Source organism: Diadema setosum, chromosome 18 (assembly GCF_964275005.1).
Source record: "Diadema setosum chromosome 18, eeDiaSeto1, whole genome shotgun sequence".
NCBI lineage: Eukaryota > Metazoa > Echinodermata > Echinoidea > Diadematoida > Diadematidae > Diadema > Diadema setosum.
This window is the reverse complement of record NC_092702.1, coordinates 12419266-12445965: the sequence shown is the minus strand read 5'-3', so window position 1 is coordinate 12445965 and position 26700 is coordinate 12419266. Positions and strand designations below refer to the sequence as shown.

General features: G+C 40.3%; 1 protein-coding gene across 1 annotated transcript in view; it reads right to left on the bottom strand.

Annotated features, from left to right (window-relative positions):
- Positions 1 to 12015, bottom strand: part of LOC140241515 (sideroflexin-5-like) — a 62302-nt gene extending 50287 nt beyond the window's left edge. Inside the window, exon 1 of the mRNA XM_072321251.1 lies at positions 11879 to 12015. Coding sequence (XP_072177352.1) covers positions 11879 to 11953 — 75 coding nt within the window. The 5' untranslated portion in view covers positions 11954 to 12015. The remainder of the gene's footprint in view (positions 1 to 11878) is intronic.
- Positions 12016 to 26700: the final 14685 nt, after the last annotated feature.

The window sequence follows — 26700 nt, the reverse complement described above, 5'->3', positions numbered from 1 at the left end:
TAACATGAAGATACCCCTAGTGCTCCTATCACCCAAGTTTGGCTGCCATTGCTGTAACAGTTGCCAAGTTATGCATCATAAGAGAGTCTTGAGGTAAACTTTAACATTTGTGACGGACGACGGACGGACGACGGACGGACGACATTTGGATCCCTTAGTCTCGCCTTCACCTCCGGTGGGCAAGACAAAAAGGACTGTCTGTTTTTTCGGGCCACCAAATTTTTCTCTCAGGCCACCAAAAATTTTAAATTGATGATTTTGGTGGCCCCATCGGGCCACCAAAAAAAAAAAAAATTAGTGTGCAGCCCTGTTATATGAATAATTTATTACAGATTATGGACCCCATTGAACCCATTTCTCAACCAGCACTTAGTATCAAGATTGTCAGATTCCTTTAGTAGGAGACAAATATAACCTTTGCTCAGAAGCACAGATAGTTTTCAATGGCTGTTTCTTCTTTTATCTTCAGTCTCCATGTAGACATGTTCAAGGAGAGTTGTAAAACAGTGTACATGGTCAACTGTAAACGTCTATATTTTTGTGCGAATAATTTTCATGCTAAGCCGATCAAAACAATATTTGCAGGTTCTTGAATTCGCACTGCACAACTGTCAACCTCTTCAAAATGTGCAGAGACAATTGTGAAGATATTTTCAGAGGTTTTAGAATTTGCGCTAGCCAAAAATGGCACGAAATACACAAAAATAAAATTTTCCATGAAATTTCATTACAGTATTAAGCTTTCTTACAATATTAAAATGTTTCATACACTCTCCCCTCCATTTGTATTTGGTTCTCAAACATTTTAATTTGAAGTTGCAGTACTGAAATTCTTACCTTCACACCAGCACAGCTTTTTAACTCTAAACTATCTGGTGGTATTGTAAAGTTGCTTGATGCCACAAGCTTTACTGTAAAACCAAAAATTTTCACATACATGAAACTTTCATTAATTTCACAAGGAGCTGCACCTCACAAGAATAAAATACACATGAAAGACTTTGTCTACACAATACAATATCAGTATACTCATAAACTTTTCATGGTCGGCACTTCGCAAAAGTTTCATTCCACAAATGTTTCTGGTTTTACAGTATTTGATAAGTAGGTACATGCACTTTTCAATGCAGACTGTGGGTACATGCCATGACAGATGATTCCCTAACAATTTAGAATTGTTGTACATCACAGTTACATCATATCTCTCTCCAGAGAAAACATAATGTAACATTTTCAACCCCCACCTTAGCCCTTATCCCTAGAGTCATGACGTATACCGCAGACATACTGATAATGTAACATTTTCAACCCCCACCTTACCCTATCCCTAGAGTCATGACGTATACCGAAGACATACTGGTAGAACTAGACTGGGAGGGCCATGAAAATGGGCCCCCAAATTCAAGCTAGCCTAGAGTTGTAGCTGGAAAAACAACCCTTGTATAACCTGTAGGATGATATCAGGTGTAGCCAAAAATTGAATTCAACACCATTGTCTGACTTTTTAGGTGGTGGGGGGTAGCTGCCTGATGAGTAAAAAAATGGTATGCATTTTTTGACAAGGCATCATTGTAAGGTATCTTCCTCTCGCTCCACAGTTAATCATCTGAGATGATATGTGTTTCGTTGATACTCCCTTGTCTAGGCTCATCATCACTTGCATCGGTTTTAAGACACTGTAGTGAGGGTATACCATGGAGTGGGAAGGCTAGCCCATCTCGGATATACAATTGTACTGTATTTGAGAATCCCCATCATGAATTGTGCACAGCTTTATCACTGATCTCTGTGTAAGTACTAGGTGTTTCAAAAAACATTTCCCACTTTTGATCATTAATAGTTTACAAACTATTCATCCGATAAAACTGTCATTGATATGAGTAATAGCTGAATAGTGTACAATTTTGTTGGAGGTGATTTGAATGTGAAAGCATAAATCAGTTTCATTATTTTGAAGTAAGGTTTCAGATTTTGGTCAAATTTTAACCCTCTGTACAAAAATTGAACTTTGCACAGGAACCAATGATGTGTATGTGAGTGTGTGCTGACAATGGCCTTGAACAATGGACATGCCTGAACCACCTGTTGACTAGGCATCAATAATTCATGTGGATTGCCCTGGGCACTGCAAGTCTGAATTCATGCATGGCAAAGGGTAAAATGCATGCACATGGAAAAAGTAAGCACATGTTTCCATGTGCTTGCAAACACCACATTTCATTCCAGCTGGCAATCTTTTCAAATTTTGCTTCACATATCACTAAATTTGGGATGTAAATAAGCATAAATGATCTAAAGTTCTTCATTTTAATACAACTGTCTACTAATAGTCTGACAAATTTTTCACTTTTTCGATAAAAAGAGATCATTTTTGGTAAAGAGTTCAGCAGCATTTTTCATTGGGGCGATTTGTTTCACAGTAGATTTAATGCTCCATATACACAAGTGTATACTCTAATTGATTTTCTTTGCTTCCTGTCACCATGTTTACGACAGAACAGAAGGTATTCATTGTAATTTCGTTTTCCAGAAGTAGGGAGAGCACTGTCGCGACTCAACGACAGTATCGGCAGGCGTTTGACTTTACCCAGATACTGCCAGAGGCTGAATAAAGACTAGTTGTGATAGTGGAATTTCTCATGAATAAATAATGAAGCATTCAAACCCTGGCCATTGTTCAGGACCATTGTCAGGGTCTTATATACACACTCCCATACACACCCATTGACCCCTGTGCAAAGTGAAAGTTTTGTACAGAGGGTTGGAAATAGAGCAAAATCTGGAACCTAAAGTGAAATTAATCATAGATTTCATGAAACTGATTCATGCTTTCATATTTAAACAACCTCCAACAAAATTGTACACTATATCCAGCTATCACTCATATCAATGACAGTGTTATCTGATATATAGTTTTTGAATTATTAAGAATCAAAAGTGGGAAATGTTACACCTAGTACATGCACAGTGGAAGAATCCCAACTGGAATCGACTGTACCGTTAGTGCACCAGTTTTCAACAGGACCCAGATTTCGACACCCAGCAGATGATTCTTATTAAATTTTATACTCAATACAAACGTCTGACTTCAACAATCAACTAAGTTATCAATCACATTTCTAGTCTTATATAAACACCGTTTGTCACTTGTCATCATAATCCGACGGTAGAATATTTAGGAGAAAAGCAACACAGATCAGCAGAAATGTTAATGTGAGCCATTTTTAGGGGTTCAAAACAATATGACGCATTTTCTATACATCGCCGTAAAATTAAATTCACCAGTGCCGATTATCTTACTTTAGTATCAGTTTGTTTGCCAAATCCTGATGTTTGATTTCATAATCGTCTTTAGTAATTTCATGGCTGAATTCGTGGTAAATGAGCAAACTTATAGAAAGAGTTGGCTTTGAGGATGTGGCACCAGATTTCGACATTCCCATATTAAGACACGTTATAGAGGAAACAACAGTTCTTGCGCTGGTATGATTGCTGGTTTGCATCCACAATGCAGTGTACGCGTACTGTACGCGCCATGTGATTTATGTGTGATGCGCGCTGTGATTGTGTCGAAAAATGATGCTGAGTGTCGAAATCTGATGCCAGCGACGGCGGGACGGAAATCGCTTAAAAATTGAACACGAGTGCATTCAAATGGGAATTCGTTTAAGGCATATTATTATTGGCCTTTGTAGCTCAACTTCATGTCGAAATTCCGAGGTAAAACGGTGCAGTATTGATGGTAAACAAGGAAATGTGCTAAAGTGTCGAAAACCGGTACCCTTACTGTACATTACCAATGAATGTACATGCTTTGATGCACATATTTGCTGACCAGTGCTATTCATGGTTTTCGAATGTACCCCAGTGGGCAGTGAATGAATCGGGCCCCATGAGTTCCCATGCTACCATGTCCTCCACATGGCATATCGTCTCTGGGGCGACAAGACCTCGTATCTACAAAATGTCAGATGTTCAGGAGAGCCAAAAGACATGGCGGCCAAATCATTGTGGCGAATGGAATAGCCTTTCCTTTGACATGCCGTGGTGGCTTCATTTTTGGAGTAAGACAGTTGAGATTTGGACAGGACATCACTTATCCCATTATTTGACCATTAATCCAAAAAAGTCATTTTTACCAAAATTGCAGATACAAGGTCTTGTCACCCCAGCGACGATATACTTGTTCCAAATAAATAATCCATAGAGGCCCCTAAAAATTCTGCCATACAACTCAAAGTCATTCACCCTTAAAGTGAGGCAGTCCTCACGAATTTCAAAAAAATATGTTGTTGTTGGTACCTCCAATGAACTACTTTCACTAAAAACAAACTTTCAAATCATATAAGCTCGTAAATTTTGATTGAAAAAGTGTGAATCTGCATGGTGAATATGCTAATGAGCAAGTCTTGGCGGAGAGTTAGACGTCACCGAGGCACAACTCTTCCCAGCCGTGTTCTACTCGTCATGCGTACGCTCCATAGTTATTAATAAATTCATGTTTACTATTTATTTTTATATTAATTATATATATAAATAAGCTTGAAATATTTTGTTGAAATAATAAAACCACATATTGTCTCATTTTATGACAAAATCAGATATGATCATTTTGAACACTTAAATTGGTTTTCTGAGGCATGGCTGTCAACTTAGTGAGTTGGGCATCAATGACGTTGCACCTTTTTGCAGGCTCTTACACGATCGCTTGCAGCTATCATTTTTTTAAAATCGCGTACAGAGACAGTGTTTGCTTTCCACTTGTATAAATTGGTGAAAGGTTATATTTTTTACTCTTCTTAATTATCATACAGTGAAAATTCTCAGGACTGCCTCCCTTTAACCAAACTTTGTGTTAACAAGAGACCTGGGGATCACGTGCTCACCTGAGTATCGCAAGTTCACCTTCCATGCATTCTTGCAGACTCTTACCTGAGAACATTGGAAACTTGTGGTGGGGGTAGCTTTGAGAATGGGGGCATGGTGTCCATTTACATATTCCATCACACTGGTAAAAATACCTGCCAAGTACACTATACTTTATAGAATGTTGGATTATGCAGCTTGGGAAAAAAGACTTAAAGCCCTATCATTTCTTATTAGAACTAGAGAAAAATATTATTTAATATTCATTTATCTAGGAGGTTTGAACACCTGGGGCCCCCAAGGAAAGCATGGTGTCCATTCAAATACTTAGAGATCTTATCCCTATGGGAATGCTACTTGACAATTGGTGAAAATCCATTATGTTGTTTTCAGCAAGAAGATGACAATTTAGGCCTGCATTTGGACACCCCCCCCCCATCCCATCCCACTTCCTTGGGTCCCAATGGGGTGGGGGGGGGGGGGGGGCACCCCTGATTCTCCCATGAACAAACTTGAAACAACAGTCATCAATATATTGACTCATTGTATTAACTTAGCTCAATCACTTCCAGTTCTAGAGAAAATCTGTAAAGATTCCTTACAAGGGGGGGGGGGGGGACCCCTGCCCCCCCCCCCCCCCCCAGGTGGGGCATGGTGCCCATTTGATGGAATTGAGATTCTATCCCCCTAGGGATGCTACCTGCCAAGTTTGGTGAACATTGGTGATAGGGTTTTCAAGAAAAAGATGAAAATTTACAATTTCGGTCCAAGTTTAGGCCCCCTGGGGCCCCCCGGGTGGAGCATGGTGCCCATTTGATGGGAATGAGATTCTTTCCCCCTAGGGATGCTACCTGCCAACTTTGGTGAAAATTCACAATGGCATTTTCAAGAAAAAGATGAAAATGTACAATTTGGGCCCCAATAGGACCCCTCCCCACCCCCCCCCCCCCCCCCCTCGGTCCCACGAGGGGGCACCCCTGATTCCGCCATGGACAAATCTGAAACTACAGTCATCAATGTACTAATCCATAGTATTAACTTAGCTCTATCACTTCTGGTCCTAGAGAAGTAGATTTTTTTAAGATTCCTTAATTTGGGGGGGGGGGGGGGTATGGTGCCCACTTGAACAAATTGAGATCCTATCCCTCTAGGGATGCTAGGGGTTAGGGTTAGGCTTCTGGCTAAGGCTTGGAAAAGAGACCAACAGCGAATGCCGAGACCTATGGAAGCTCCTTGCCAGACTGCACTCACCTGTTTCTCGCTAGCTTGGTGGGGTGAGTTAGTCTCATTTCTCAGCCAGATGCCATGCCTTGCCAAGGAAATACCTCTGGCGGATAGCCTAGCCCCATGCAGTATAAACTTTACAGTCTGGCAATGGTGTTTTTCGCATTTTGGATTATGCCTGACAATATTCCTTATTAGGTTTTATGAGGTCACTTTCCAAGCTAGACGGAAAGATCCGTCTGTCTGGAGGAGTTTTTCATTTTGTTGACGTTGTCGCTCTCCTCAGGGGATCCGTGAAGTAAGACGCAGTCTCCGCGGAACATATATCCCAGACGACCAGATACAGACTGATCTTTCAGTCAATTTCCAAGCAAGCCTAACTTTGGGGGTCACTTTTCATTACCCTCCCCAGCCACATGGCCACCACTAACTATACACAGCCCAGTCGCTGTATAAATATAAATAGCGACAGGCTGTACCGGAATGGCCCACAACACAAAGAGAGCTCAGCGATCGCTTTACGATCGCTTTTGAGTTTCGATATTTGACATCATTTTTTTGTCACCTCAAACTCATTAAATGTAATTCATTAATGACACTACATATCTATGATTATCGACATTGACAAACACATTTCACAACTTACCGAAAATGAAGATTATATGCAGCACGTGCGAACGGTACATCTGATAATCGAGAGTTCACGCCATCGGGAATGCATGCACTTTTAAAGGTCACACTGTCGACCGAGCCGCTACCAAAGAGCGCACACACGCAGTAGATCGCTGCACTTCCAGCCATGCACGCGCACGCATAATTTGCATTTGGTGAGTGGTCAACGCGCCATTTTGAATTCTGCAACGATGAACCCCGACGGTCGGGGATTGCACTAGAAAGTGCCATTTTTTTTTTGTTCAATGGACTTTTGTGAGGGCTCTCTATGGACTAATGTACCTTCTGTAATATAAGCATGCACTTTACGTGAGTAACGTACAAATGTCTATAAGTAATGTATAAATTGGTATAAGTTTTGCAGTTGTGTTGTGGTACCCCACTTTGATGGCGAGGCCCCGTCTGTCGACGCTGTGCTACGTACGACCAATCAGTAATCAGGATGCCACGCACTGACCAATAAGATCATTCCCTCGTCGCTAGGGGCGGAGTCTAGTTGCGGCGCTAAATCCAAATCTTCGGACACGTTTCTGTTTTGTTGAAAGTCGGAAAATCGTGGCTCAGAAAAACGCTGATTTTTGCCTTTCCTTTGATCATTTGGCTTCGAAATTTCGGCAGATGATAGACAAAACATTAGATCTAGACTACAAAATTGTGCCAAAAACCGAAATCTGATTGTTTTGACAAATTTTGATGGGTGTGACTTCAAACTCGATTTCTCGGCTCAGCCGTCAGCGACTTTAGGATCCTTTTGTTGTCGCCGTGGAGTCCAGTTGGCAAAGGGTCTGGAAACCAGACTAACTCCGGACAGACGGATCTTTCTGTCTAACATTAGTACAACAAGAACAATGTACATTTGTACTTAGTATTATTAGTAGTATAAGTTTACGGCGGCTATATATCGCTAGTATGTGACCCGCTACAACAACTAGTTTTCAACGTTGAGGGCGTCAATATCCTGAATAGCGAAATAGTATGGGCAGAAGGTCCGGAAGCCAGACTAGTCCGGAGGAGTCTTATATTTTTTTGACGTTATCGCTCCCCTCTGTAAGGAGGGGATCCGTGAAGCCAGAGGCAGTCTCAACCAAAGAGCGTACAACCCTAAGAGGGTCTACTCTCTCGATTTTGTGTAGTACGCTCACGGGCAGGGTGAGTGCCATTTTAGGAAGCAAAGAGATCGATTGCGGGCGGATTTGTACGTGACCCTCAATGGAGAGGTATCTGCCTCCCTTTCATTTTCTCCCTTTTAGGGAGGCATACAGGGTAAAAGAAGAACTTCGGATCGACCTCATTACGGCGTTTATAAGTATCACTCCTGCCTAAGAACAAAATATAAATAAAGAAATGCTCTTTAATATCCAATCTGTAGTCCTCAAAATTTGAGCTTGGAGTATATACCTAAACCATGTGTGTGATATGCATGAGGGTGCTCACAACTTCAGAGCCCTCTCCCCCCCCCCCCCCCCCCCCCCTTCTCTCTCTCTCCCTCCCTCTCAACTCTTCTCTTGGTCAACAATGTAGGCTAATATACCATGATTTTCCCTAGAACAACCAATAGAAAACCAATACAATTTTCCTTTCTATACAGTCGTTTCCAGAAAAGCTGCAGAACACTATGATTATATTCTATTTCTTCTTTTTGGGGGTTATCTTTCTTTCTTTCTTTTTTGTTGATGGGGGGGGGGGGGGGGGGATACCGTGGCTGGGGTAGTGTAGACATCTTGATCTTTTTCGTTGTGTTGCACTTTTAAAATGTGTGAATTGTATGTCTCTTTTTTTTTCTTTTTTCTTTTTTTTGGTACTGATCATAATTATAGACATGAACATAATGTATCCCTGCATAGACCGGGTCGCTATGTTTTCAACGACACGCATGTCAAATTTCATATATTTTTTCGTACATTTTGTTGAAAATTGAAAATAAAAAATGAATCTAAATTTGAATTAGAATTAGAATTAGCATGGACCAAAGGAATGCGGTGCATGACGTTATTATTATTTTTTTATTGTTATGAAATGCACAGACATGAGGAACAGCCCTTTAGGCTGAATCATGTGCTGTCCTAGAGTATGAAAATTAATAAAAAAATCATTCTTATCAACCATAGCACTCTTCTTCTTAGTATAAAATATCTTATTTATCAGAATTGTGATCTTTGTCTCACCTTATACATTTTCACATTGCTGATCCCTAAAAACGTGTCGTGTTATTGTAACAAATGTCGATTATTCTTGCCCTAATAGAAAAATATTCCATGGGTAAAGTGGCCATGTGTTAGTGTATAGTGATGTGTGTGTGTGTGTGGGGGGGGGGGGGTTAGGGAGGTTTAGCACAATGTCTCCCTCCCACACGAGGGAGCTTTTGTATTCTCAGAATTGATATGATTTGGTGCACATTTTGGGGGAATATTTGCAATTTTTAATTTCAAAAAGAGAGGAAATGCAGGGCCAAAATGTGGCTAAATTTGTTATTCCCGACCTCTTCATCCAAGATCAACATAATATGTGCATCTTCATTGTGTGAGAGGTGGACCGAAGGGGAGCATATGCATTTTCAAAATTAAAATTCAACCATGTGATGCACACCTTTGGTAGTGGAATATAAAATTGAGAATTTTCAATTAAATATTTGTAATCTTCAACATGTTCGCATTGCAGATCATCGTGACAAGGTCTATCAAGAGTGCTAAAAAAAAAATGAAAAATAAGAATACCAAGTTTGAAAATACAGGGGGGATGATCCTCAGAAAAAAAAAAAAAAAAATCCAGGAGACACGTCCCCCCCCCCCCCCCAAAGATGTTTTATAAGGCCAAAAGGGCAGGGGCGAAGAGAGAGAGAGAGAGAGAGAGAGAGAGAGGGAGAGGCGTTTCAGTAGCTCGAACTTTGAGGGACTAACGTTACAGATTCGAAAATAATGGACATTTTATAATTTCTTTTTTCATCTTCAGGTATAAATGATGCTTCTAAATGGGAATTTGAGGTCTAACACAAAGCTATACCGCTGTTTGCCCCCTTAAAAGGGAGAAAATGAAGGGGAGACAGAATTCACTCGCTCGCGACAATCCAGTGGTTTGCTCCCTAAAATGGCCGCCGTTGGGCTCTATGGCATACTACACCTGTTAAAGTGTAGAATCGAGCGAGTAGACCCTCTTAGGGTTGTACGCTCTTTGGTCTCAACCAAAGAGTTGTACACTCTTTAACCAAAGACATTTCCCTGATAGTCCATGGGCCAGGCCAGATATTGGTACCACCTGAGGTGGCAAAACCTTTTTGGTGTCATTTTGTTTGTCGGGCATAGATATGCTTATCAAGCTATGATAGCATTTCCAAATGAGTAGCTTAGTCATAATAGTAAATTAATTTTTAACCAATTTGGTCTCGTTGTTATATCCCTATACTTCTGAATCGAGACTAACCGCTATACAAAGAAGAGCACTGTCTTCTGTACATGTATGTTCACAGGTGTTCTGTTGTAAACGCTGTGCGCTTAATCTTTATTCAAGGCAGCGAAGGGAATAGCCAAAGCACAAAGGTTATGATGTCCACAGCCCTTAGTCTTTATTCAAAACGGCGAAGGGAATATTCAAAGCTTATGATACAGTGTATATCCCTTAATCTGAAAACAACAACAAAAAAGCAATTCCTCGTGAATTTTACCGTATTTTTCAATTATTCATCATTTTCCGGTGAAAACGCTACGGTGAAAACGCTAATACCACGCCAATGTCGCTTTTTCCATCCGACAATGAAAGATAATGCAAAAACAATGTACCGATACACTACAATACATTATAATACCAGTAACAGTTAAATAATATCGTAAATGAACAGAGCAGGGCTGCCAACTCTCACTCACTGAGAGTGAGACTCACTCATTTTGGTCCTTTCTCACTCTAAAACTTTATTTCATTTGCATGCATTTCTATTGATCTCACTCATTTTGACTCCTAAATTATAGGCTAATAGCATTGGCCTATGGGAGTCTCACTCTCAACTACCAACTAGTTTCCAATGTTGGCAGCGCTGACAGAGTGATTTTTGTTTAAAACTGATGTATTTGTTTGAGGGTAGTATAAAAACTGTATAGTTAATCCTTTTTATTACGAACTTTAGATATGATACGGTACATTGTTCTAGATAAAGACTAAGCGCACCGCGTGGCAGCTGTGGACATCATAACCCTTTGGATATTCCCTTCGCTGCCTTCAATAAAGACTAAAAGAGCACAGCGTTTACAATGCACAGCGTATTGACCGATTCTGTGACGCGCTATGTGTATTTTTGGCATGGGCAGCGCCATTACGCGGTGTCTCAGCCGACCCCCCCTTCTCACCCCCCACCCCTCTCCCTACATTAGCACGCGCGCAGAATGAAAAACTGATGCATGGTTGCTTTAGCCAATGGGCGTCTCGTACTGAGTGCGCGAATGCTTGCTTAGTGCGCGAACCTTTGTTACAAGTGCGCGATAAACATGTTGCCCTGGGGGTGGGGGAGAGCAGGGGGGGTCGGCTGAGACACCGCAATTTGAGCTCATGGCTGCGCCCAGTGCCATAAAATGTCTGCTGCCCTCAACGAACCCGAATCGGTCAATACAATGCACAGCGTTGAATGACGCGCCTCAAATACAAAAACAACAACAACATTACAATAGACTGTGGACATACAGAAGACAGTGCTCTTCTTTGTATAGCGCTTAGCGCCAGCGGTTAGTTTCGATTCAGAAGTATAGGGATATATTAAAAACGAGACCAAATTGGTTTAAAATTCATTCATTATGACTAAGCGACTCATTTGGAAATGCTATCTTGATAAGCATACCTATGCCCGACAAACAAAATGACACCAAAAAAGGTTTTGCCACCTCAGGTGGTACCAATAACCCATTTTTGGGTCTTGGCCCATGGACTACGACGACCAGATACAGACCGATCTTTCGGTCAAGCTCAGCGCTGCATCGTACGACGTACACGTGTACGTGTACACGTCCTTTGCGCGCCCGCGGGTACGGTTTCACCGATAGTGACTGTGTACTAGCCCGGCTTACCATGGTACGACTTGTCATCAATTTCAGCGATACTAAACAGAAGTAGGCCTAAATGTGTTAACCGTGTGTACCTGATCAAATCTTGGTTTATTGAGCTGGAAAGGGGGGTAGCCATCTTTGTCTAGTTCCGTTCCGATCTGTTCCATTTCGATGCCGTTTATTCAAGATGGCATCCACACGTACCTGGCGCTGACAATCTACCTGCTGTTCAAGCGATCGCGCGAGTTGACAATATTGGTAGTAGAGCTTCAGTCATAGTTTCATCACTAGCGCACTAGCACTGCCACTGGACGGGGCCCCTGGACGGGGCGCGGGGCTGCGTGTATTAGTTTTGTTGTTGTTGTTATTTTAGTTTAAAGGCGTGTATCTTGGTTTATTTGTTGTTGTTGTTGTTGTTGTTTGTGTTTAGTGGCGTTTCATTCTCTTTAGAATATTTACGCCAAACACTTATCTATAAATTTCTTTTCCTTTTATCATAAAAAAAAAAAAAAAAAATATATATATATATATATATATATATATATATATATATATATATATGTAATGAGTATCCTTGGTCAGCTGTCGGTACGTCTATTTGCCTGCTTAAAATATCATATCTTCTGGCCAATCCGGCTCATTGTCTCGAGCAGACTTCAACCTCGATTGGTCCGATCAGAGCCAAACAAAACAAACAAGCAATATTAATAAAATACAAATATACATATTGTAATCACTTATACATTTTTTAGTGAAGTAAGCAATCTCTGGGCTGTGGTGCGCATGAATTGCCTCTTCAGAATACCTCGAGGCAGAGTTAGTGCAAACTATGTACACTCATAACATGCATGAAAGTTTATCTGAAATCGTTGTGATCTTTTAACAACTCAAGAGCTCTTTGGCATACTGCGTTAGTTGAAATTAGTAAGCTTTGAATGCTGTTCTCATGAATTTTTGTTTCAGCTAACATCATAGCTCTGGGTATAATAATATCTGGGGCAGAACATAAGAAAATGATCAACTGTTTCTGGGACGTTACAATAATTACACATACCCGACACATGTTGGTTTATTTGAAACAAATTGTCATTTAAACCTAAGTTCCCCATCCTGAGGCGATGTATTGGGCCGCATGCATAAAACAAGCAATTGCTTGTAAGCAATTGCTTCAAGCAAAAGCACAAGCTCGTCTAGCAAAAGGTCTAGCTCAAGCAATTGCTTAAATCTATATGCATAAACTTTTGCTTATGCTATTACCTTTTGCTTGTCCCCCACAAGCAATTGCTTTCGTTTTCAACAAAAGGGACTTCACGCCTGTGCGAACACAAGAACAAAGGCGAGTGTGACAGCATGTATTTGAAAGGGCATGTGTGTGAGGAAACATTTCCTGACATAGCAGAAGAGCTATGAAAATGCACATACAAACACATACACACACATCTATACACACACACACGTATTACTGGCTGATTCCCATCACTGCGGCTTATAGTAGCCCGGATCTGCCAGATCGGACGCGGAGAGAGGTCTCCTTGCTCTCCACCGAAGTCAGACATCCTAATTTTCATCACATTTTGCGTGCTAACCACTGGACATTCCCGGTGTTGAAATGAAAAAGTGTCTTACACTACTCAAGAGTAATTTCTTGTAGATTTATGCCACTCCTTCACAAGTGTGGTCTTTCTTTCATGAATATGAAAATGATTGAAAAAGGGAACGTTCCGGTTAAGCAAAAGCTCAAGCTCATTTTACAGAGCTTGGAAAATCGTAAGCAATTGCTAGCAAGAACTAGCAAAAGGTACATTTTATGCATACGTTTTTAAGCAAATGCTTGGTCTCTAAGCAATTACTTGAGGGCAGCAAGCAATTGCTTGTGCTTGCCAGCAAAAGCTTCTGCTCGCAAGCAATTGCTTGTTTTTATGCATACGGATTCGAGTAAAAGGCTAGCACAAGCAATTGCTAGCGTTTATGCATTCGGCCCAATGTCTCAGCTCTTCTGTCATTCAAAGTGCATAAATAGGTCTGAGAAACCTTTCGTTGAACAAATATTTCAGGGGGGAGTTTGTCTCATTCCATTTAATTTGCCATTTTGTCATAACACCTTTTCAGTGTTTTGTTAGATTCATATTTATTCAACTTGTTATTCACTTGTATGGAAACATTTTGTAAAGCCTTTTTTGATGCTTTATCTGCCACTTCATTTCCTGTTATTCCACAGTGTCCATGAATCCATTCCAAACTTACAAACATTAATATTCCCTTAGAATAGATTAGTGCAGAAACTTAATATTTCTGTAACAAAACTTTTTTTCTTTTTGAGATCGAATGGCTTGAAGGGCACTGAGTGAGTCACTAAAAACAACTACTCCTGCATGTTTGAAGTGCTGGTAATTGATCAATCCAATACAAAGCTAGCGTGATACAAGCCGCCAATTCGGCTCTATAAACAGATGTTTGGTTCTGCATTCTTTAACTCTGAACATAGTTATACACTGGCACATAAAATGAAGAGGCTACCTTTCCTTCAAGTGATTTGGAGCCATCTGTTGTTTATACAATCATGTAAATAGTTTTGCCATTTGGTATAATATAAATTTTACATCACTTCTAGGGGGCCTGTTTTTGGAAGGCTGTGTTGTCAGTCTTTGACACACACTCTTTTAATTGTGTCGATACACAAGGAGGCTTACAACCACATCCAGAAAGGCATGTTGGGAGGTTTTGCACACAATTCAACATGTGGATCTAAAAATTCAAATGAGTTCAATTGAGTCCTTTGTCCGAAAGGTTCTTTTGAAGCAGTGTTTTTACAAAATTCAAGTTGCTAACAATTTTTAAGCCCTTCTTTCATAGGATGATTGAGAGTATTCTCAATACGTGCTTTCAGTCTAGCCGAGAGCATCTCTCGACGTAACTCTATATAGGGGCATTTCTCCGAATTCCACTTGGAGGGTCCTTAGGGCTGTCCCTTTTTTTTGCGTTTGCACAAAATTCAATAATTAAAGCCTGATATTGTATGGAGTTTAAAACATTCTTGACACTCATAGTAGCAGAATCATAATCCTCACAAGCATAATCTATTATATGGAGCGTATTAAAGATCTGTATACGCCTAACAATTCTTGTATGCTTTGACAAAAATTTGTATGAGCTAAAACTTTCAGTATATTCAACCTTTTCAGTGGCGTATCTAGGGAAAACGGCGCCCGGGGCAAGCACGAAAATTGCGCCCCTAATACAACTGAAAAAGTGTTCAACCCCAACCCCATCCCGGTAGGGACTTTAAACAAAGTCCACATGATGCTTTTTCAAGCACTTTGAGGATCTTTTGAGGGTGATTTAAATGTAATGAATTTTGATAGATTTTGGCGAGCGAGCGCAGCGAGCGAGCCGAAAATTTTTGTATTTCAGCTTACAAAACATGGAATTCTTGTCATTTTTTTGCTTACCAAATCTTACAATTCTAATCAAGATAATAGTGACAGCCTTATAGATATCGATTTATACCAAAAACTGAGGACTTTAAAAAATACTCTAAATTAGTGCGCGCGAGTGGGCTGAAATTTGTAAATGTCCTCGTCATCATCACGTATTGTTCTTATCTTTTTTTTTATATATAAATTTTGGCGAGCGAGCGCAGCGAGCGAGCCGAAAATTTGTGTATTTCAGCTTACAAAACATGGAATTCTTGTCATTTTTTTTGCTCATTGAATCTCACAGTTATAGTGACGACCTTATAGATAACGATTTATACCAACAAACTGAGGACTTGAAAAAATACTCTAAATTAGTACGAGCGAGTGAGCCGAAATTTGTATATTTCCGCGGCATCATTACGTTTTGTTCTTATCTTGTTTGATTTGTTGTTTTTTTGCGCCCCCCCCCCCCCGTATGTTCGAAACCGTTGACGCCCTCTTTTGATCCAATTGGCGATCGCTTCAGAACGAATGAAATTGCAGCCGCTGCTCCGTGAAACACTTTGCCTGCTAAATGTAAAATGACATGTGTGAACACAATAGACACTGTCATTTTGTCACCATCACGTTTTGTTCTTACCTTCTTTTTTATATAAATTTTGGCGAGCGAGCCGAAAATTTTTGTATTTCAGCTCACAGAACATGAAATTTTTGTGTGAACACAATAAACATTGTCATTTTGTCCGCGTCATCATCATGTTTTGTTTTTATCTTGTTTGATTTGGTTTTCTGCCCCCCCCCCCCCCCCACCATTCTCCCTCCCCCTACCGGGCGAGTTTTTTTTTTTTTTTTTTCTTCTTCTTCTTCTTCTTCTTATTTTTCTTCTTCTTTTCTTTTTTTTTCTTCTTCTTCGTTTTTTCCTTTTTTTTTTCCTTCTTCTTCTTCGTTTTTTTTGCGCCCCCAAGGAGTGGCGCACGGGGCACGTGCCCCCTTGCCCCCCCCCCCCCTAGATACGCCATGCACTGAACCTTTTCTTACATCGCAGAACTACGTCTTGCAAGTGTGGTCTCCAAATCATCCTCCTATCAAATATCACTCCTAAATATCTATACTGAGGAGCAAATTTCAGCTCATTTTTCTCCATAGACGAACGCGCTCATCTTTGTTTCCACGAGAGAAAAGAACAGAAGTGGTCTTCGACGGTGATAATTTTCAGTCCCCGTGAAGTGAACCATTCATTCAAAACGTCTAAGTATATTTGAATTTGAACAGTCATTTCTCTAATATTATTCCTGATGTCCAGATAACGCAATCATCTGCATATAACAAATTATAAACTTTATTCGTTCTGCTTACAGGTACATCAGAAATCACTAGATTAAACAATATTGGGCTCAAAATACTGCCCTGCGGGAGACCATTTTCCGTATGAAAAATATCAGATTTCTCATTTCCTATTTTGACCTGGCAAGTACGATATAATAGAAAGTTCTTTATAAACTGTAAAATATTTCCTCTTAAACCCAAATGACTGAGTTTTACTATGATTCCTTTTGTCCAGAGTGTATCGTACGCCTTTTCCAGGTCAATGAACACTGCTAGGGACTTCACACCAGTTTCTAAATTCTTCATTATTTCATTTTCCAAATGTATACGATATTATCAAGAGTGCAACGGCCTTTTCTAAAGCCATGTTGAAAATTTGCGAGCAGATCGTGTTTTTCTATAAAATATCTGTTTTTCACCAGCGTTTCCATTATTTTCATGAAACATGATGCCAACGCTATAGGGCGGTAAGAGCACAATGGTGTGGGTCCTTACCCTGCTTGAGTAGAGGAATCAAAATCGAGTGTTTGCATGATTCTGGAATATCTCCAGTATCCCATATTTGGTTGTACAATTTTAGTAATATCTCCTTTTTTTACTCTGGTAAATGTTTATACACTTCATATCCTATCTTATCTTCTCCCGGTGCTAAAGCCTTTTTTTTTTCTTGCAGAACTCTTTCCAATTCACTCATCACAAAAGGCTCGTTTAAGGCCAGTTGCAAGCCTTCCTTATCCTGAACCTGGATCACATCAAATTCTTCCTCTATCTCTTTATAGATTTTACTTTCTGTATTCCCTTTCCCTGTATACTTCAAATAATGGTTATTATCTAGAAAATTCATTTGCTTTGTCTTTATCATCAACAATAATACTTTCACCCACCCGATTATAACACAGACATGCTATGGGTTTTATTCCGAGGAATACCGTTCATACTCTTAATGAATTTCCACATCGCCGAAACAGACGTGGATCGATTCAAACTTGCACAAAAGGCTTGCCAAAAACTGGTTCTTGCCTGCCGTATTGTTCGCTGCGTTTATGCTTTCTTCTTTTTGTACCTGTACAAATTTTCCTAAGACCAACACCTAGAGAGTCTATTTTTCAATCTATTCCTTTCTTTAATTTCCAAAGAACATTCTTTTGTCCACCAAGGCTGTGACTTTTGGTGTCTATTTTTTCTTCTTTTAGCTCCAACTGTATCTTCAAGTACCTCTCTAATGTGTGACATAAACATCTCATAAAACATTTTAGTATCCACGTTGATATTATCTATATGTTATACCATTCTCAAACAATTGAGCAAGTTATTGCCAATCCATATTTCTTAAATTCCAACTATTGTTAGATAATTCCATTACTCATTTCTCGGAGGAGAGACTTTCCTCCCACACACAACTCATTACAAACAGGAAAATGATCACTGCCTAGTTTGTCTGGCTTAACATTCCAAGTGCACTTACTTGCTAACTGAGATGAAATCAGAGACAGATCCAAACAAGATATTTTTCCTGAATGGGGGTCAAGTCTCGTGCCAGATCCGTCATTTGATATGACTAGATCATTTTGTGAAACAAATTTCTCAATCAATTTACCATTTCTATCCAGTTTATCACTACCCCAAAGGGGGTTATGAGAATTAAAATCACCTACAATCAATAATTTTGCAGGATCTTTAACTTTACTTATAAATAAATCTACAGCCTCACTGCGTATCTCTCTGCAAGGGTTATAATAATTAACTACTGTGAGGAAAAACTTACCCAAAAAAATATCAATCACTTGCAATTCAACTTCAGACTCGCAGCCTTTATAATCGTAATATACAGAATCATGTACATAGAAACAACACCCTCCTCTACTTTGTGTTGTTCTATTTTTAAACAAACAGGTATAATTTGGAATCTGCAAAACATTATCATTATTAAACCATGTATCCTGTACACATATCAAATGTACAATATCAGATTTATTTGTACTTAAAAATTGTATCAATAGGTCTTGTCCGTGTCCACTCATTCCCTGAGCATTCCATTGGAGAACGAGGAAGACCGACTTACATAAACTAGCAAGTTTCCCCAACATCATAGCTGTCTTGTCCAAGAAGTTTACCGGCTGCTGCATTATCAGGAGACGAATTTCATCCACTGATTTGTCTTTCATGAGATTCATGATCAAAATAACAATGAAGTTGATCAGCTCATTGTCTGTAGCCTGAGCTACAAAGTTTACACCCAACCTGTTTTTGGCAGGTCCCTCTCTTTCTGGGGGTAGCTTTTGCATGTTTTGCAGGGGCTGAGCTTGGTTTTTGCTTTGGTTGGGAATCAACGAAAAGGACCGTGTAGCTTTTGATGGGGGGTTGTTCACTTCAGCTGAATGTGGGGTATGGCTCACGGGTTGGCTTGCCCGAGGGGTACCATGCTTCATTTCTTCAGGGAACTCTTTCGTTTCTTTCACTGCAGGCTGAGGTATGGGTCGTGTCTCTCCTGCAATATTCGGCCTTTGCTCATGTTCTTGCCATTTGCGAGTGGCCTGTGCGTAGGTTAAGTAAAGTTGTTCATTACTTTCAATTTTTTGTATCTCTTTAGCCTTTTTCACCTCTCGGCATCCGCTGTATGCAGCCGAGTGGTTTTCTCCGCAATTAATGCATTTTGGAGTGTCTTTCTGTGGACATTCCTCAAAGGTATGCGAGTCGCCGCATCTCACACATCTTTGTTTTGCTTTACAATTTGAAACTGCGTGCCCAAACCTTTGACAGTGGAAGCACCTGAGTACAGGGGGTATGTATTGTTTGACCTGGAATTTCTGGAAGTACAAATCAATGTCTTGGGGTAATGTGGTTGCTTCAAAAAATAGTATGACACTGCGTGTCGGGGTGAGCTTCATTTTATTTTGCTCGTTTGCTGAGTTGTTTTGATTTTTCTTTTGTTCCTTTCTCATTATTCTTTTCACATGAGACACCTTTTGCTTTTTCAATTCCATCTGAATTTCTGTCTCAGACATTTCCTTGGGGATCCCAGATATTACTCCTTTAACGGTGTACATCTGATCTTGCGTATGCACCTTTACTGGCATTGTACCAATAGATTAAAGTTCCATCAGTTTTCTGTACTGTTTCTCGTTTCTACATTTCACCATAATGCCATTTCGCGTAGACTTAACAAACTCTGGTGGGGATCCACAGCAAGTATGGATGGCTTTGGCTACCTAATGCCCCAGTCACATATAAACACGGATGCTCAAGGATCTACACGGTGATCCGGGGACGTCGGGGAGATCCGGGGCTACGGTCACAACTCAGAGCGGCGACCGACCGATTTGTAGCCTGCTCGGTCGCTGCTGAAATTTTGGCACCGCTCAGCAGTTTTTGGAGATGTTGAGCAGGCTGTAAAACCCTACAGCGATGACCGAGCAGTGCCCTGTCGATTGCCCGTCGGTCACCGATCGATTTTCAATAAAATTTTGGCGAAATATGGGGATCTGCGACGCGCAGAGTCCGAGCAGTCACCGAACGATGCCCCATCGGCAACTGGACGATCTCCCACCGGCCACCGGCCGATTTTTACAAAATCGCTCAGCGACCGACGGGCGATCGATAGGTGATCTACCGGTCACCCGTAGGCGTGCCGGCGGCCACCCGCTGGTCTCTGCCAAAAATTTCTCACGAGCTACCTGTGTTTATTAATGTACCTATGTGATTTGTGATGTGTTGATTAATTAATTAATTAAGATAAAACTCGAGGCAAAAGATCTAGGAGTTGAATTATCAACTAACAAACCTCAGCTATGTGATACCACAGATAACTAGAAATTAGGAAATAAAACAAAAGGGAGGAACATCCGAAATGGAACAAAGATTAGAATAGATAAGAATTTTCCAAAATATTTTTTTGCTTGTATATAATTTTTACAATATTTTTCAATTCCTATTTAATTTCATATTTTAATTTTCCCCATCTCTTCTCATTCATTTCTTCTTCAATCAATAGGCCTTTAATGAATGATAAGGTAACCAAACCATATTTTACTACGTCAACATATCGACACTAACTTTTAGCTTTCATCTCTTTTGCCACAAAGTGGTTGCCTCTGACTTCCATGTCCCTCATGTTGGTTGCCGAGATATTGAGATGCTTAGATGCTGATGGGGTTTCACATTTGCCTCTTATCCCCCCCCCCCCCCGCTTCTTCCCCACATTGCGCTAGATTATCTTCTCCATCTAGTCTCTGGTTACCTTCAGTGCTTCTGTTAGGCCTATTATTTTAACATTTTTAGTCCCTAAATCGCTCGAAGGCGACCGCTCGATCTATTCTCTTGGTTTTCTTCTGTGCTGTTGTCATTTTTGTCTCTGTTATTTTTGTTCCCTAAATCCCTCGGCAGCGACCGCTCGATTAGGTCAGTGCCTGGGCGGTTCCCGCTCGGACATCGAGCGTATTTTGGGCAGCGAGTGAAAACTGGTCGGTCGCCGCTGAAATTTTAACTCCGCGTTAAAACTTCAGCGGCGACCGACCGATGCCCTAAAAATCAGTAGCGCCTGGTCGGTCACTGGTCGGTCACCGGTCGTTGTCCGACCGGTTTTGGCTAAAAACTCGCCGACCGGTCGCCGAGCAGGCTGATTTTGGGGGTTGTGACCGTAGCCGTAGCCAAGCTTGTGTTTTTTTAGGGACCTTTTCTTGTCTATTGGACGTACAATCTCAGATAAGGTGGTTTAGATCGGGGGTACCAAACTTTTCATTACCATTCATAGATTTATCGTGATGGTCATCCTCCAAAGAGGAGTCTACTCTTGTCGCAAGGTCCTCAACATCAACACTTCCTTCACGTATTTTCCTCTTTTTCCGACGGACTTGTCTATCAGACACAACAGTTTGAAATTCGTCATCAGGTGTCGCAGTACCCACTTCCGAATCCATAAATGGATCCGGGGGGTTTGCGGCGGCCATATTGGCGCTACTCAATAGAAAGGGCGGGAGATTCAAAATATTATGTGTAAATCTATACTAGCTCTAATAGGTCTATACTAGAATCGTTAGTTGTGCAAGATGGGGTGCAAATGAAGCCCAGAATGATTGCTTACCTCTGAGTGATTCTATCCACAATCATGAATCCATTTAGCCACAAAAATGGAAAAACAACGAGAGTCCAACAACCAGCAACCACCCTGTCATAGACAACCCTCCTAGCTGTTAGTTTCATTCCAAACGAACTCATTCCAGACGAAACGGGTACTCTGTGTACTAGTAAACCAGGGAGGTGACCTCGCCTCCCTGGTAAAACCGGTGCCGCGGTGCAACCTATCGAGAGAAATGTAGGACAGATCAGAACGTATAGTCCGTTTAGATCTGTCAGAATTCTGTCAAAATAATCAACAGGGGCGGATCCAGGAATTCCCTAACGGAAAGGCGCCTTTACACATTATTAAGGGGGGGGGGTGCACGCCCCTATTATTTTTCTTTTTATTTCTTTTTGTTTAAAAAAAATAAAGGGGGGTCCGCCGCTGTAATCATGGTTATCAAAAATTTGCTTTTAAATATTGATTTCAGTTTATAATTCAAGTAGCCTACATAATCTCATTATTTATTATTTATCATGAGGGTCTACTTTCATCTGCAAGTTGTTGCTGATGCCATCATGCATCTCAATCTCTCCTTGATTGATTCTGTCTAAAAACTTCATCTCTTTTATTTATTTATTTGATTTTTTTTTTTTGGGGGGGGGGAGGGATGGGATATTTTTGTACATGTTATTACGCTGCTTTCCTATATACATAGTATATGATACGCCATACACGTCTGTGGTACTATTTTGGACACATAGCAGGCACACACTTACAAAATAATGTTCTACTAACAGTGAACAATAAATCGAAGTGATTGGCAAAACTAATATTCAACAACCTAATTAGATATCGTGCATTTCCCAGTATATCATACATTATATACTGTATTTTCTAAGTGCAATGTTTTAGTGCCAATCCAACTACACTTTGTTTATTTACCCAGGATACAGGTGAATTATAGGCCCATTACATTTTCTAAGTATCAATTAGTGTCAATCCACTGAATCAATATATATACTATAGCTGTTACAAAAATATTTTCAAATTCGAAAACTCGTATAATACAGCATCAGATAGCACTGAGTATGATACTATAAGTAGCTGATACTGTACAATTTAGTTTGAGGTGGTTTGATTATGAAAGCATAAATCAGTTTCTTGAAATCCATGATTAATTTTAAAGTTTTAGAGGTTCAAGATTTTGGTCAAATTTTAACCCTCTGTCTGTACAAAAGTTGGAGTTATACTCTACAGGAACCAATGATGCGTCTGTGAGAATGTGCTTGCAATGACCCTGAACAAGCGCGCCGGAACATCACTTCTGGGTCTTTTTTTTTTTTTTTTTTTTTTACTTTTTGTTTGTTTGTTTTGTTTTGTTTTGGTTTGCTTGTTTTGTTTGTTTGTTTGTTTGTTTGTGGTTTTTTTTTTTTTTTGGGGGGGGGCAAATCTCGACTGGGTACATTTTATGTGACAATGTGAGATCCTCGGCGAGGGTGCGGAAGGGGTATACCCTCCCCTCCCACTGTAGGGCCCTTTTGTAAAGCAGAGTACAAAAGTCGCGTTTGTAGAGCATTTAAAAGCAATTTCTAAGGGAAAAAAATCAGTGCGAAGGACTATGACTATTACATAATAAAATACGGGGGGTACATTAATGTGACGGTGTGAGATCCTCGGCGAGGGAGCAAAGCGACCGAGCGGGGGGAGGGTGTGGGAGGGGTATACCCCCTCCCAGGGTAGGGCCTTTTTGTAAAAACAGAGTATAAAAGTCGCATTTATAGAGCATTTAAAAGTACATTTCTAATAGGGAATTAACATATCGAAAAATATCAGTTGGAAGGACTATAATCGTGATCATAACATCTAATAGGGGGTGCATTATGTGACGGTGTGAGATCTTCAGCGAGGGAGCGAAACGACCGAGCGGCGGACGGTGTGGGAGGGGGATACCCCCCCCCCCCCCACGGTAGGGCCTTTTTGTAAAAACAGAGTATATAAGTCGCCTTTATAGAGCATTTAAAAGCAAATTTCTGGGGAATTAAACATGGGAAAAAATCTGTGCGAAGGACTATGATCATAACATACGGGTGTACATTGTGACCGTGTGAGATCCTCAGCGAGGGAGCGAAGCGACCGAGCGGTGCAGGATTTTCGTGGGGATACCCCCTTCCACGGTAGGGACTTTTTTTTTTTATAAAAACAAGAGTATAAAAGTCGCGTTTATAGAGCGTTTCAAATTAAATTTCTAGGGAATCAAACATAGTAAAAGAAATCACTGCGAAGGACTATGATCATAACTTATGGAAACTTCATTTTACTATAAGTACGGGCAGAGCGAGCGAGCCTCTTTCACTTTGCCATTCGCCATTCGTCTGATGTATTTTTTAAAAGCTTAAACGTGATCGCATTGTTCGAACAATCAAAAATATCCTTATAATGCTAGAAAGCAGAGAAGAAAAGGAAAATTATGTAAGGTCTACTGTAAAGGTATGTTTCAGCGGGCACACTCGAGGACGCGAGGCTACCATGTATATACTGAATTTACATATTAACAGTGTATAGATATAATAATGTATATTGTCAGTGTATTATAATTTTCGCCCCGTTATTGGCTGTTTCTGGCTAATGTTATGATCACTTCGGCCAGTCCATCTGAGCTGCCTGTCTATAAATCAAAAGGTCTTTGTTTTGGGGAATTACGTATAAACAAGGGCAATGACTGTCGAGGGTCAAGAACCTGCTGGCAGAAACTTTAACCTTGCACGTAACAGAATTGGGGAACTAGTCTACAAATTCAGACACAGGAGGGGGTACTTGTCTGTCGCCTTACATATTTAGTTTTTGAAATGAGAATGATCAAAAGTGGGATTTTCTTTATAACACCTATTGACAGGATACATAAGCGTCCTACAATTTCAACGTCCCCCCCCCCCTGTCTCTTATTTTCTTGCGTTTGAGAAAATTGTAAAAAGAGACACTATTACATGTTTGCTAATAGTTTGTGGAATGTGGACTTTGGTGCCATCCTTAATAGTATTCTGTTGGTATTTGCAGGTGTGTGTCATTTTCTTCCCTGCCGACCCCCCCCCCCACCAATATTAAAGGGGAAAATCCAGTCCAAATATATGTCTGATAAAAAAGAGTAAAATCTTACGAGTTCAAAGGTAAAAATTTGACTGAAATCGGATGAAAAATGAGGAAGTTATGAATTTTTGAATTTTTGCTAATTTCTGCATAACAGTTCTTGTACAGTGGATATGAATATGCAAATGAGTGAGCTGACCATGTCATAACCTGACAATTTTCCATTGATCGTGAGAGTACAAAAAATGACGAAAAATCAGTATTTCTGTCATTGAAGTCTGAAACATGTTATTCCAGGTTGAATAACTTCAGAATAGTGATCAGTTAGATATATCAGGATTTGAGCCTCACGCATATTGCGTATGAATGACACACTCAAAATTTCAGAATTTTATGTACAAACTATATGGCAAGTTGTGAGGGGATGACATGCTCACTTTGCCGTTCGCATATTCATATTGGTCGTTCAAGAACTGCATGTTTCCTCAAAAATTAGTGAAACTTCAAATGTCATAACTTCCTTATTTTTCATCCGATTTCGATCCAAATTTTACCGTTGAACTAGTAATATTTTTATCTTATCAGACAAACTTGTATTTGGACTTGATTTTCCCCTTTAACGTTCCTCCACTCTCAATGCTTATAGTTGCTAAAGAAAAATTGATACAATTATACAAAACACTATATACTTTTTTGAGCTCACATTCCGAGATAACAGCCATGCAGGTATAGACTATGTATATAGGACAAAAAATGGCGGTCATTTTGATACTCATCCTCTTCTCCAGTTTTGTAAGCTAATACAGTCACAACCCCTATTTATCGGCCTTCTCGGCGGTCGGGCCCAGACCTATTATATCGAGCGGTCGCCGTCGAGCGATTCAGGGTACAAAAATACAAAATTCAAATGACAAAAGCACAGAAGAAACCCAAGGGATTAGAAGGGGAAGAGGAGTCAGGACTACTAGTATCTGGGAGAAATAGAGGGAGGGACATACCAAACTGAGGGAAACTTCGTGAATGCACCAAAACTTTAAACCCCACAAAGTAAATATAGCTGCAGCTTCTGTCATGACACTTATAGCAGTGGTATAGCAAGCCCACGCAGAAGAGGACTCGGCTAGCAACATCCACTTTGGGGCGGATGAGATGAAAACTAAAAGTTTGTGTTATGTTAATTAACATACTTATATGGTTTCGTTATTTACTTCTTTTTTTTTTTTTTTTTTTTTACTTATCTACAGGCCTATGGAAAGAAGACGCGATGACTGAAAAGATACCAATGGATAATGAAAACAATATATAGGCCTACATTGAATTATGTATTTGAATATGAGGGATAGTATGGAAAAGCAGAGTAGAAAGAGGAGATATTTTGGAGCATTCTAATCTAGGATTGATTACAGGATAGTTTTCATCAGGTTTCTCATTCCTTTCTATTTGATTTCCTGTTTTCTACCTGTTATTATTTGTCTGCGGCTTCACAACTGAGGTTGATAGTTCGTAATTCATGAATCTTTTATTCTTAGTTTTATCTACCAATCAAACTCTATATTTTGAGGAGAATAAGGGAGAAGGAAAGTTAATTAATTCCTATGACGGGCTTTACTCATGTTATCCCCAAAGTGCTGGGCTTCAGGTGAACCTCGCTGTCGTAGTCGTTGAGGTATTATAATGTCAGGAGCATCGTACCGTGACGATGAGTCCTCGTTGCCCTCTCAGATCAAAGCAGAGTTGCTGTTGATGGCCAAGGGGCAATCACGTTATGTACCCATATTATCAGTATATTATTATAGCTCGTGAGAAATTTCCGGCAGAGACCGGCGAGCCGCCGCCGGCGCTCCTATGGGGACACCGGCAGATGTCCCAGTGATCAGCGGCCGGCCGCCCCTTACGAAAAAGTCCTGTGGTACTCCTGTGGTAATTACCACAGGACGGTACCACAGGACAGTACCACAGGACAGTACCACAGGAAAGTACCACAGGACAGTACCACAGGAATTGTCCTGTGGTATTTTGGGACATACCA